Source organism: Seriola lalandi, unplaced genomic scaffold (genome assembly GCF_002814215.2).
Source record: "Seriola lalandi dorsalis isolate HSWRI2012SDOR001 ecotype SW California unplaced genomic scaffold, Sedor1 jcf7180002054562, whole genome shotgun sequence".
In the NCBI taxonomy this organism is placed as follows: domain Eukaryota; kingdom Metazoa; phylum Chordata; class Actinopteri; order Carangiformes; family Carangidae; genus Seriola; species Seriola lalandi.
In genome coordinates, this window is record NW_019525115.1 from 904,750 (window position 1) to 919,303 (window position 14,554).

General features: G+C 39.5%; 1 protein-coding gene across 1 annotated transcript in view; it reads left to right on the forward strand.

The window, feature by feature from the left end:
• Window positions 1-14,554, forward strand: part of csmd3b (CUB and Sushi multiple domains 3b) — a 136,919-nt gene that overhangs the window by 48,056 nt on the left and 74,309 nt on the right. The window contains exons 7-15 of the mRNA XM_087176619.1: window positions 451-633; window positions 962-1,288; window positions 3,155-3,349; window positions 5,271-5,409; window positions 5,953-6,140; window positions 6,479-6,667; window positions 10,948-11,064; window positions 11,399-11,614; window positions 13,938-14,126. Of these exons, the coding sequence (XP_087032745.1) occupies window positions 451-633; window positions 962-1,288; window positions 3,155-3,349; window positions 5,271-5,409; window positions 5,953-6,140; window positions 6,479-6,667; window positions 10,948-11,064; window positions 11,399-11,614; window positions 13,938-14,126 (1,743 nt within the window). The remainder of the gene's footprint in view (window positions 1-450; window positions 634-961; window positions 1,289-3,154; window positions 3,350-5,270; window positions 5,410-5,952; window positions 6,141-6,478; window positions 6,668-10,947; window positions 11,065-11,398; window positions 11,615-13,937; window positions 14,127-14,554) is intronic.

Below are 14,554 nucleotides of genomic sequence, written 5' to 3' on the forward strand. Positions count from 1 at the left end.
TTGGATGCAAAATCACACAGCAGCATTGTAGATCAGGCAGAGGACTGCTATTAAGTGGGCAGGTATAAATACTGGGTGGCTGAATAGGGGGACTTAGCGCCAAGTGTACTGACGGGTGTGGATGTCAGACTGGAAAGGTGGGAAAGTCCAAGGACATCTGGTGGATGAGTGGAGAATGGCAAGGACTGGAAAGTTCCATTGAAATACACAGAGGAAGTGAGAGGGCAGGGAGAGTGAGAGAGAAGTCCCATGGCATGTTCATTATATTCTTTGCCTTTTTTTTTGATTGTTTTGCCTATTAATTGTATTTTCTAAAATTAGTTTGAAAACACTAAGTAAACCCTTTGAGACTGGCTGAAGATTCATATTAACACAGGTCCTTCGGCCTGGTCTTAGTCTCCAAGGTCCACACAGATGTTGATATCTCCTTTTGAAAATGTATCTTTACAGAAATAGACAAAGAGAGCTGTGGTGACCCAGGGACTCCTCTCTATGGAATAAGAGAGGGGGATAGCTTTTCAAATGGAGGGATCCTGAGATTTGAGTGCCAGTTTGGCTTCGAGCTGATTGGAGAGAAAACGATATCCTGCCAAGACAACAATCAGTGGTCGGCAAACATCCCCATATGCATATGTAAGTAATACAATCGTTGATATGTGATTTTCAGTGAAATGGCCGAAAAAGATAGAATTTTCTTTAAAAAAGTATGGCATGTGCTCTGCTGTGATGTGTTAATAACATTCAGTCTGACCCGTCACCATGGTGACAGTACAGAGTTTATTATGGCCCGGAGCGGATGATGACCGATGATGCTGTGGAGAATTAATATTTAACAGAAAATGTCTCTCTCTGCATCTCTTTTACTTCCCTCCCATTCCTTTCCGACATTTTTATTTCCTTCTCTGTCTCTCTTTGTCTTTGTCTGTCTCTCTGTCTGTCTGTACATCTCTTCCTCCGAAAGTCCCCTGCATGTCCAACTTCACAGCTCCCTCAGGAACCGTCCTCTCCCCAGATTACCCAGAAGGCTATGGGAACAATATGAACTGTGTCTGGCTCATCCAATCAGATCCAGGCTCCAGAATCCACTTGGCATTTAATGACTTTGACCTGGAGGCACCCTATGATTCCCTAACGGTGAAAGATGGCGAGACAAATGACGCCGTTGTTATTGGGAGGTTTTCTGGAGCTGAGAGTCCTTCCCATCTGACGTCCAATACCAACACGTTGAGGCTGGAGTTTCAGGCTGATCACTCCATGTCAGGAAGAGGATTTAATATTACTTACAGTAGTATGTATTTTTCTTATTTATTTTTATTCTACTTTGCTACTTAAATAAAAGGAAATGACAGATTATATTTGCTTTGCTGCAAAACAAGATGAAATGTGGCAATACACTATATATGATCAAAATCATTTTTGTTTTGACCCATGGTTACAGCAGGAAAATGATCATTTATATTTATTTTCCTTTGCAGCAGAATAATGCAGGAGACGAAGCTATAAGGCAGCATTTCTCATATAACTGTATATGAATTTTATGCATGACTTTCAGCCTAGACCACAAGTACCTGTATGGGTGGTGAGGTGTATTCATTGTGAAGCTCTATATCCATCCATACTTGAACCATTTTGTGGTCTAAACTTCATCTGTTACAATCGAAACTATGTTTAGTGAAAGGTGTTTCAATGTCAGCTTCTTATCATCTTTTTAATTTTCAAGTGAACAGTTACTAAGAAAATGCAATTTTTCCCCCTCGTGGGTTAGATGTTTGGATGTTTCATTTTAGGTAGAAGCTCTTTTAATTCACTAACAGTTAGATCAGGCAGGCAGCCTCAACAACACAAAGTGTTTCTTAAAAGACAAAAGACAAACTGTATTGATTCAAGAGAGGTCATGTGGTCATTACATCAGCTAAGAATAGAGGTGTAGGTTGCAGATTAAAGAGGAAAATAAGGCAAGGAAAGCATTAAAGAAAGACTTTTCAGGAACTTTTTGGCTTGTTTGTTGTCATACCTAGAGTCAGATGAGACGATTGATATCTATTTCATCTCTGCGCGTCCAGTACAGAGAGAGGTCCAGGATGTGTTTAGCCCTACTTTGCGCAAAGACTTGAAGTAAGCGGAAAATGTTATCCTAGTTCCGTCAAAAGTAAAATAATACACCTTCCAAACGCTCCCAAATTGCCTTTTTTTAACATCGTATTTAGAGTCAAAATAGAATCCAAGACATTAGGGTTTGAGGAGCAGTTAGCATCTCAGAAGTTCTGTCTTCATTGTAAACTTGGCAGCTACTACTTTTGTAATTGATCAAAACCCAGGTGACTCTTAGATGTATTGATGACTGTCTTGCAAGACAACAGGATACAACATGTACAGTAAATGAAATAGTTTTGGGTTTCTTGGAAGGCATATTTGTTCATTTGTGATGCAGGTCAACTGTTTGCCCCTGCTTGCAGTCTTTGAGCTAATTTAGGCTCCATACCGGACAGACAGAGATTGAATTGATCTTCTCCTCTGACTGTGGTTTTGATGGCAAACAGACATATTTCCCAACATGCTGAAATGTTCCGTCCACAAGTTCCCTGACAGTGTTACTGTGATTTCAGCTCATACTGTTCTGTGTATTTCTGACTTTTTTTGGGTCACTGCATTTGTAATTTTTAATCTCTCTATCACATGAACACCAGATTGCTTCAACTGGCAAAACACAGGCATTTTAAAGTTGGACTTTATATTCTTGTAATCTGATGAGCCAGATCATATCCTGAAGCAGACATGCTCACAGAAATTTTGTCGGGAAATTTTCTTAGCTCAAACTCAAGCACAGTGCAAATATACTGTAGCATGAGAAACGAGCGTATGAGCAAAGACACAGAAATACAGGGCAGGAATATGGAACAGACGGATTACAGGAGACATTTATAGACGTCTCCTTGGCCAGGTCTGTTACATTGCAGCAATAGATCTATATGATTGGTTCTCAGAAATTTCATCAAAATGATGAATAAAATGTCGCCCGTGAGTACCCGTAAAGTATAGGTCTCATATTCTTTAATAACATTTTTCATGCACATGTCTATCTCCTTCTGTGGGTGTCTAGTGTCCAATATCTTCCTCATCATATTTCTGTCTCCTTGTAACTTTTTACCCCCAGCATTTGGCCATAATGAGTGTCCAGACCCTGGCATTCCTATCAACGCTCGACGCTTCGGAGACAGCTTCCAGCTTGGCAGCTCCATCTCTGTGGTCTGCGAGGACGGTTTTATCAAGACCCAAGGAACCGAGACCATCTCCTGTCAGTTAGAAAGAGGAAAAGTCATGTGGAGCGGCCCCATCCCTAAATGTGAAGGTAAATATTGACTAGATTGCTGATTAAACTATTAACTTGGGAACAATATGTCATCCAGGATATCATCATTATTACAGCGTAAAGACCCAGGAGTTGGAATTTATCTGCTGTCAGTTTGACAGAGGGAAAAAATGGAGGTGGCCAGTTAACCTAAATGCCTAGAGAGAGAACTGAAGCTACAGATACTCTTGACTGTAGTCGTAATTAAGAATATGAAACCCTTTCTTGTAAGGTATATGTGGGAAGAAAATCTATGGAATGACATTTAAGTTAAATGTGTTAAGTTAATGTCACACATATGAATATGTTAGATATGACTAGACATAATTATCATAGTGGCATGTTATAAAAATCACAAGAAACTGTCACCACTTCCTTGAAAAGTGAAGTAAAGTCTTCTTATTAGTCTTTACACCACTCCACTGTATAATTTTTATATCAATTTCACACTATTAACACTGTCATTTATCATCCATAGTTTAAAGTCATAGTAATTATATTTAAATTTAAATATATGGTCATTTTTCAAAGTGGTATTAGCACCAAATCTAATCAAAAAAAGTCTAACAGCTTGTATGGAACTACATGGGACAAAAGGACTGAAAGTGTGTAAGTGTTTTAGTTATAATTCCAACAGCAGATATAATTAACTGTAAGTATTTCTAACACAGCTCCTCTTGATGGAGCTGTTTATAGTACAAAGAAAGCTGACGTTAATTGTGCTCCAGGTCATTTAATGTCCCTAGATCCATTGTAGCTAATGTGTGTCTGTAACTACTTAGATGGAAAATTCACTTACTTGTATTCAGGAGGTACAGACCAGAACGAATTGAATCAGACACTAAGTTAAACTCTAAACAAGATCAAATTTAAAAGAAGAGTGGGACAGAATGGCTTCTGGCTAATGTAATATGGTGATAACAGATAACGTTCTGATATAAATTCTGTATATATACAGTGTATATATATATATATATATGTGTGTGTGTGTGTGTGTGTGTGTGTGTGTGTGTGTGTGCATGATGTGTATGAATATTCTTGATTGTTCAGATTTCTTTTGGGTGTTAATGTATATTTTTTGCATAACATTTAATACCATCCTTACATTCTAGAGTGTATTGAAAGAGAATCCTTGAGCACGTAGTTCATTTGTATTTTTAATGAGCATGTAATGGAAATGATCTAACGATGCAGATATAGTGTTCATCTGAGTCAGTCTCTGGCAGGATTTTTGCATACAAAGTTATTTTAAGTATGTGGAAGACTTTTCCTGACAGTAAATTTGAAGCTGCTCTATCAATATTTTATATTAACAATGGATTAAATGGCTACATGTCATGTGGAAGATGTTACTCGTAGTGAAAAATCCATATATAATTATCTCCCGACTGTGCTGCTTTCCCCCTATTCTACAGAGTGTTCTTGCAAATTTCAGCTAATTCTTTTGGTATAGCAGCCAGCACCTTGAATTCACTTAGAGCAAAAAGATGTGCTAAACCCACTGTATGCTATCTGTGCCAACCGGCAGACAGAGTCAGCAACTAGCTGGTGAACATGATCGACCATTTTAGCATGTTTCTCTCAGGAGTTGGTGGAGACCAAAGCAGTGCTAAAAAGAGACAAAATATTAGATTTTGATTGATCAGGGGTCCAGAAACACAGCAGCTGTATCATCAGGAAACAAAATTTCAGACAAGAAGATTGACTAAATAAAAGATATATTCAAGTTGCCTTCATGTCAGCTACTCATGGAACTTAAGCTACATACTAAATCCTGCCAGATCTCTCCGGTGTCTGTTCTCCCTCATCAACCTGGACTTGGACTTCACTTCCACTCTCACTATACAAATCATCTTTCTTCTTCAATTTTATTTGTGTCCACTATATCTCCCTTTCTCTTTCTCTTTCTCTCCTCCTCCAGCCCCGTGTGGAGGCCACTATTCAGCCCCAAGTGGAGTGATTTTGTCTCCTGGTTGGCCTGGTTACTATAAAGACTCCCTGAGCTGTGAGTGGGTGATTGAATCAGAACCTGGGCGCTCCATCAAAATCACATTTGACAGGTGGGTGGTTTAATTCTTTGATTCTGCGTATTATAAAAGCTCTCAGAGCTTTGAACGGGCAAAACTGTGCAGATTCATCAGAATCATCATCGATTACTTCTCACAAGCAAAGATTTGCAAGACTTAAAGATCATGGGGATTCACCATGAATAAAATTACGAACTCTTAAATTTCATTGATTTCATTAATTAACATTGGGAGCTGTATGTTGATCAGGAAGGCTGGTTAATATTTTGGTTTATGTTATGTGTTCTCTGAGCTGTGAACTGGCAAAATATGCAAGACTTTAGAGAATCCTTTCAATTAAATTTTCATGGGTTTGAGCTTCTGTTTCAACTTCATTTCATTGTAAAGTGTATTTAACAATATTGGCTCAAAACTCTGTAGAGGGCTTGGGAGCCTGGACCTCTTAAACATTTCTTTTTCTCTCCCTACAGCATGTTAACTCCATTAAAAAAGATTTTCAGTCAGGTTTACAAAATTATTATCACCATAAAGGTAATGATCAAGGAAATGTAATGTTTTATTATTTTTGTCTTACAGGTTCCAGACAGAGTTGGGTTATGACTTCCTGGAGATCCATGATGGGCCAAACCTCCTGTCTCCTCTGGTTGGCTCCTTTAATGGCACCCAGGTGCCTCAGTTCCTGTTCAGCAGCAGCAACTTTCTGTATCTGCTGTTTACCACCGATAACAGCCGTTCAAACGCTGGCTTCAAAATATTATATGAAAGTAAGTAAGAAACAAATAAAGCATATGTATGCATATACCCTGTGGGCAGTCATTCATAAATGCAAAGCTGACTTAAAGATAATGTCCTCTGTCTTCTACAGATCTGAATAATACACATGCAGTTAATGTGTATAAAATTGTACCAGATGCTGAATATATAAGAAAACAATGAGAATATGTTTTGCAGAAATGTATTTTCATTGTTTCTCTAAACACACACACAGTGGGAAACAACATCACAGTCCTCCTCACACAGTTTCACAAGCTGGCCACACATAAAATCATTACCTGCAAAAACCAAACAACCATGATTATATGCATCCTTTTCTCTTCTTCAGGTGTTACAGTGGACAGCTACTCATGTCTGGACCCTGGTATTCCTGTCAATGGTATTCGGTATGGACAGGATTTCTCCATTGGGTCCACAGTGTCATTTGGCTGTGATTCTGGCTACAGACTCAGCCATGAAGAGCCACTAGTATGTGAGAAGAACCACTGGTGGAGCCACCCTTTGCCTACATGTGATGGTAAATACCTCAAAAGAGCTTCTAATTTGTGTTGCGACACAGTTGAAGCTGTGATTTACTACACAGAATAAGTAAGAGAAAGAGGTTTCTTTGAATATGACATGTCCTCTGTCATCATCGGGTCACTTTATAAACAATGTATGGTACTTTGTTGTTATTCCTTCCTATTCATTTTCAAGAACAAAAGGTGCATAAAATGAAACGCAACATTTCATCTTGACCTTGGTGCAGATACAGTACACACAGTATGCGGTGTGGGAGCACATAATGACATGACATGGCCCAAGGTCAACTTGACTGCAGTCCTACTAATGGTAGTACACTGATAAATTACAAATGAGCAGGGTTTTTCTAAAATGAAATATCTACTTTTTAAAAATGGCATTCATACTCATCAGACAGTTTGTGGAAAAAAGTCTTAAGATGAAAGGTAAGATAAGTTCACAGAAATAATTATTATTTCTAAAGACCCAATACACTTTTGAGACTAATACAGATTATCTAGCTTATCCATTACAATAGCCTCAGAGAAACTGGGGTGTGTGAGAAAGATCAGCAGTGGAGCCACCATCCCTATGTGGGGAGCTGAGTCACATAGAACATGCTGTTCTGCGACAAAACCACTGGTTGAATAGCGCACACACACACACGCACGCACGCACAAACACATGTACGCACATAGACACATGCACTTACACTGTGGTCTACGTAGGGGCAATTTGCAGTGAAGGCTGCTGTGGCTGATAGGGGATGATTTGAGGAGAAGATTAGAGATCTCTGGGCATATACATTGTGTGTGTGCGTGTGCATGCGCGCAAGCATGTGTACTGTATGTCAGGAAATATATGTGTGCTTGTGCCTGTGTGTGTGGTGCTTTTATCCACGGGCTTCCTGTCACCCCCTCTCCTGTGTGAACTGTGAACACAGGAAGGTTTGAGGTAAGGGTGACGAGAGCCTGTGTTGGCTGTCACCTCCTCTCTCTTCTCTCTCAAATCAAGGAGTGAAGAGGGTCACATGAGTGGGTGAGGGGAGGAGGGGGATCTCTCTCTGTCTCTCTCTTCCTCTCTCTCTGTCTCTCTCTCCCCTCTTCCAATCATGGTGGAGCAGAATAGGAGAAAGGCAGGAGAGATGCGACACTGCTGCATCAGTTTTGTGGTGGCTTGCTTGGTTCGGCTTGTTGGCTCATTCGCTTGTTAACCACATTTGAATTGCACATTTCCTGGGACTGGCAGAAGTTTTTTCCGAGGAGGCTGTTTGAGCATATAAACATCAAGTACACCACCTGGAATTTACAGACCGAATGCCATTAGACTGTGTTTACACAGTATGCACCATACAGATATTTATATTTATATTTGCTGCTCTGGTTGGTGAGAAATGGTCTATGCAGATGATTGACAACTAGTACACAATGAACAGTGCCAAAGGCAGCTGAGTCAGCCTTGGAAAATGTAGCAGAAATCAAATGTTGTTCATACTGTATATTCAGAGAGATGAAAATAAGCAGCATTCCCTAATTTAATGTGGTCTGTAATATGAAAAGGATGATGATAAGATTATCACAGAAGCCATACAAAAAAAAGATCCAAAGATTTATCAATTTTTAACCAAAACAGTAAGGTAATGTTACGTGACCAATGACCAATATGAATCAACCTTTCTCTGGGCTGCAGGATTCTTTTACCAGTTTTATGAATTTAAGTACAATTTAAGCAAATCATTTTGTCAATGTTTGTCCTTTTTTGAAGGCCAAAGACTGGTGTCGAAGTGGAAACACTTAGCAGCACTTCTGCACTGCATTGAGCCACAGAAAAAGAGAGGGAGAGAGAATGGATAGAAACTCCTCCTAACGACAGAGGTGGAGACAAAGCAAGATGAGAGGACATGAAAAAGAAAATCTACAGATAGAGCAAGAGATTAAGAGAGAGAGAAAGAGAAAGAAACTGGCAGAGAGAGAGATGTAATGCAGTTTTTCAAATTTCTCACATAGCTCAGCGTTTAACATTAAGAGCTTCCTGGCAGAAAAGTATTAATAATTAATAGCGCTATGTGTGCATGCATGGTTTTGTGCATGAGTCATTGTGTCAGGCTGTATGTATACGGTATGTGTGTTTGTGTGTGTGTGTGTGTGTGTGTGTGTGTGTGTGTGTGTGTGTGTGTGTGTGTGTGTGTGTGCGTGCATGCTTGCATGTGTGCCTTCTTGCATCTGTGTATTGGTTTTGTTTGGAAATGCTCTCTGTCCTCACCCTTGTTTTGGGAGATGCTGATGTTGTAAAAAACATGGAGGTTGAGTGTGAATACTGGTGTTCTCTTGTGGTTTGAGCACATTTTCAATGTCTGACATATCTGTTTTATGTGGTTATAGCAGTGGTCAGCAGAGGAAATGCATGGAAATGAAATACAGATTTTACAGATTTTAGTCTAGGTTGCAGTTCTCAGAGTTGGAGGTTTTCAGCTTCCATGTACCTGGTAGAATGTCCGGCTCAAGGAAACAGGTTTGACCTTCTCCCTGCTGCTTTGCCACCGTTGCACTTTTGAGGTAATGTTATGGCATTTTATCGGCATATTGTAAGAGAAAATGACAGGCCAGTCCGCCAACTGTAAGATGAAGCAACTGGAGCGAGCAGAAATGAAGAACCTTGCAATACATGCATGCATTAGTATGCATAGAATCGGCAACAGATTTTTCCAAACTTTTCTGAGGACCTGGTCTCAACTCTGAGCATCTCTGTGCCAGCACAACTCTCATCCTGCATAACAATGTGCACAGCTGAACCGTGTGCAGAACTTGCAGGGTTATCCTGAGGCCATACTGTGAGGTTCAAAAAGTTTTAAGTAGTCCCTAAGAAACATCTGTGTAGCTTCACTGCTTTGAATATTACTGCTTTGAATCGCCTGGAATTACAAATTGCCTGTATTAATAGAAAACAAAATATATTTTGCAGTTCTTTCACACTATACAGCTTTCACACAGCATTGATATTGTGGAAAACTAGCTCAAATAATATCCAATCGTTTCTCTTTAATTCATATTTCATGTCTCAGTTTGCTGCTGAGAGACTGTACGTCCTAAAAGCAACCAAATCTTGAACATAGGTTTCAAATCTTCCACCTCTCAGCTAAAGAAGTTACACTTATTGTCTAGATGGTCACTTGTTACATAACAATCAACTTTGCATTTTAGCCAGTAACTCCAGTTACTTCAATACACTTATTTTTCTCTATATTTTTATTACATTCCTTGGCTCGCTACATATCCACTGTATATAATGATTTTCAGTCATTTTCATGCAAATCCAAACAAGTTGATTCCAAACAATCAACACCTCACAGAACAAAAATATTTATTTGCCAAGCAGGCACTGAAATATAATTGATCTAATTTGATCAAGGTCAGGAATGTAGTTGACACATTAGAAGTTGAGATAAGTCACTAAGATATGGAAGGTGTTACATTTACAGCAGGGATCTTGAAGCTTGAACTTATTACAGCTAAACATAGAAGTTGATGCGTACCCTTTGCTCTGCTGGAGACAGGTGCCATCATCACACTATCATTGTCATTATATGTGTTAGCACCCACAGAGTGTACCTACGTGTGCCTGTGCTTTTATAGAATCCTCTGAGCCTTCCCTATACAGGTTGCTACACTAATTATGTGAGAGCTGTTTCTGCCTGGTGAGCATGTCACAATTAAACAACTAAAAACAAGTTTGCATAATTCACATACCAGCAGTTAAACTGATAAGTTTCATTAAACACATAACACATGGTTAGTTCAGGGAAATTAAACTACTTGAGACAACAAATAATCCATTATTTCTATTTAAATTCAGTGTGTGGGAGATTTTCCAACCATTTATATCATCATTTTTTGTCTGTGCAACAGTCGAGGGACATTCAAAGTAAAGCTATTAGGGAATACATGTTGATATAACAGTGTTTTAACGTTTCCTAATGTGTGACATCACACAAATTTTGCAGCTGTTAGTGCAAGCAGAACTTTCTACACAGAACTCTCTCTCTCTCTCTCTCTCTCTCTCTCTCTCTCTCTCTCTCTCTCTCTCTCTCTCTGTATACCACTCCTGCTCTTGTAGTATTTGTGTGTGCATGTGCTTGTGTGTACGTGCTATATAAGTACTATTTAAGGTCCACAGGGAAACATTATCTGTTTGAGCTATCAACAATCTGATGCTAACCTTCTCTGCCCCTCTCTCTGCATATCTCTCTCTCTCTTTCTGCCTCTCTCTCTCCCACTCCGTCTCTCTCAATCTATCCAGCTCTCTGTGGCGGAGATGTTAGAGGTCCCTGGGGAACCATCCTTAGTCCCGGCTATCCAGACAGCTACCCTTCATCTCTCAACTGTACCTGGACTGTTGAAGTCAGCCACGGGAAAGGCAAGACACACACACACACACACACAGATTCACACTACTTAATAGAGAGAGACAGAGTGAGAGACAGTCGCAAGTAGCACACATAGTAGTGCAGCTACTGCTACACTACAACCACTGAATTGCAATACATGAAGTTTATGCCATAATGCCACTTTATTATTCAATTCCTATGATACAAGACATTAACGATTTGTGCCTGCTGTGATCACACTGTAAAATGATTCATACCAATTCCAGGTATATGAGCCCGCTCAGAATGAAACAAATGTGTGTGTATGTGTGTGTGTGTGTGTATGTGTGTGTGTGTGTGTGTGTGTGTGTGTGTCTTGAACAGGAGTCCAGTTTCAGTTCAATTCTTTTCATCTGGAGGACCAACACGATTACCTCTTGGTTACTGAGAACGGGAGTTTCCTGCAACCACTGGCTCGGCTGACTGGCAACGAGTTGCCTAGCAACATCAATGCTGGTCTCTATGGCAACTTCAAAGCCCAGCTTCGATTCATCTCTGACTTTTCCATTTCATATGAGGGCTTCAACATAACTTTCTCTGGTAATTTACTCCCCTATAGTCATGTTGTACCATTATACTCCAACAAGATCTAGATATAATTTACCATCACTTTTATTTAAGAAGTTGACGTTCCTCTTCTCATACTGTAAAAAAAAAACAGCCTTATCCTGTATAACAATGTGAAGTTTATTTTCAAATCCAAACCAGGCTTTGTTAAACACAGTCATGTAATAACACCCGTTATGAATATTGCACAGGATCAGCCTAGAAACCCACGCAAAGAGGATCCAAGACACCACAGTGAAATAATAGCCTCTCTTCTCTTTAAAGACTCTCTCTAAAGAGAAGAAAGCAGAGCAATGTTTCTACTTGGACAGAGACAGTTGCAGCCTCTTAAATTGTAATGATCAGTGATAGCTTTACTTTGTGATCTGAGATTTTGACAAGAACCGTTTCTGTGGAGTGGAACCAACAGATGCCTTGACTGACAACTGTTTTTCTAAAACTTGAACTTCAAATGGCAGTTTAGAACAGAGTCCTGCATCGGTCCAGTTTTGCAAATCCACATCCGCTGTGCGCCCACAGAGCTCAGTACTGGAACCAACATCTTACCTGTTATTATCTCAAAATCAAATCTAGACCAACCTGACTCAGTAGTAGAAGTTTCACAACTCAACCCAACACATAGACCATAAAGTCGCTCACTTTAAAATTCATCCCGATTGTATTTAAGCAGGGCTTGCATGATGGCTGGTCTGAGGTTATCTGCTGGTTGGCGTAATGTACTGTTCCATTCAGATGTGCAAAACACTCTCAGTCAGCTCCCACTTGTTGTTGACGTAATGCAAAGTGACACAACGATAACTGAAGTTGCAGTAACCATCTGTCCTCCTTTTCCAAAGTTACTCCCTGTTGCTATCACTCAGTATTTTGATTTGTTTCCTTGTCATTTTAATTCCTGTTTTTTTTTTTCCAGTCTCATGTTTATTTATCTGCACCTGTGAATTAATATAAATATATTTTTGACCCGTTACACATCTTTTTTGTGGGTCCTGCCAAGTGGAGCGCAGCCAGATTTTACATATCAAACTTTTACATTTTTTTCAACAGTTTCTGTTAAGGGATTTGGCACAGGACATCCATTTATAAAATAAAAATGTTTTTTGACTTAAAAAAAAGAAAAAAGTCAAATGTTTTCTATTTTTTATGCCACATCGACACAAAACTGTTACTGTGTTAAGTGAATGTTAAACTCTCACTTTTCCTCTGAATAGAGATGTTTCACCACTGGCCTCAAGGACTACCAACAAACCCTGTTCTTGAATAGCTCAAGAAAAAAGCTGAACAGAGGAGAGAGGTTACGCAACATTAAACTGAATGTAATCAACCATTAAACAACACAAAAGAAGAAAAAAAAAGAGACAGAGATGGATTCCCTTCAGCCTCATCGTGGTAGTCTGAGAAAGTGTGGAAGTCACAGGTGCTGTCCCGATCCATGGTCGCGTGACTTCACCACCACCGCCATCCAAAACAGTTCAGGGTCATAATTAAGACAAAGACCAAGGCTACATCTGCCCCTCATAACTCAAGATCATTTGCCTCAATGCCCTTACAAGGCTCTCCTATTGACTCTGAAATAAAGGAGCACCTGAATCTGAGTATAAACTGAAGGATGTTGTACCACCTCCCAGATGGCATAAGCTGATACTCAGAATGTAACACATACAAGGCGTCACTGTGACTCATAAGTCGTAACATGCTCAACAACCCGTGTGAAACTGCAGCACCCTGAAATACACATCACATCATCGGTCTTAGCCAACTGAAAACACATCTCCTCTTGTACTTCGCTAAACATGAAATCAACAAGTTCAGTCCCGGACATGGTGGAGTCAATTGAGACTCACAACTTATGTACAAATTGTTCACTGTTGTTCATAAGTTGTTATGCAAAGGTTATATTTTAATGGACTGCATTAGTTTTTATCATAAGAGTTACTGAATTATTGAAAAGGGTTAGGCTACTTCACATGGAAGGAAATCATGTTTGCTCTGTCAGTGAATATTTAATGAATTAAGTTAATGATTATGACGTCAGTCTTATTGTAGTTATGAGAGTGGATTTTTCCTGGACTTTTCTTGGAGAGTGATGGGTATCGATTTGATGATTTAATAGAAAAATGTTTGTACACTTTAATCTTATAATTTTTCACTTACTCTAATGGCACTTATGCCACATTCAGAAAATGCAATAAATAAAACTTTTAAAGAGCAGGCTTCACAGTGCTGACCCATTTTTACCATTTTAAATGCTTATTCATATATAATTGTTATGTACTCAGTTTCCATTTATTTTCTGTAGAATATACTTTGGAGCCATGTGAGGACCCTGGAATGCCCCGGTTCGGCAGGAGAAATGGCTACAGTTTCGGCGTTGGTGACACCTTGTCTTTTTCCTGCAACATGGGCTACCGCCTAGAAGGGGCACCAGAGTTGGTCTGTCTGGGAGGTGGGCGGAGAATGTGGAGTGCTCCTCTACCAAGATGTGTCGGTACGTGGTAATATTACTGTTTTTGTTATCTTTGACAACAGTATCACACTTCACACACACCACAGTTTGATTGCTGAGTTTTGTGGCAAGTCAGGTGGCACGAAAAGGTTCTAGAGGTATGAAGGCATTATATTTAGAATAGTACAGTTAGTAGCCACCAAGCTAAAGTTCTTCCACCGTGTAGCATTTACTGTGTGTAAAGTGCACCACTTAAAATCACCAAGGCATGTGTATGTGTAATCAGACAAAATACCTTACTCACAGTGTAAGAAAATAATGATTCATTTGTTTCTATTCCCTTCCTTATTCACAAGAAAAGCAAATAAGATTTTAATTATGTAACTAATGATGGAACAGAGTGCTGACCTTCAGTGACCAGGGAACGTGTTGAGCTGTTTTGCTGCTGATACTCTGATGTTTATGAAAAA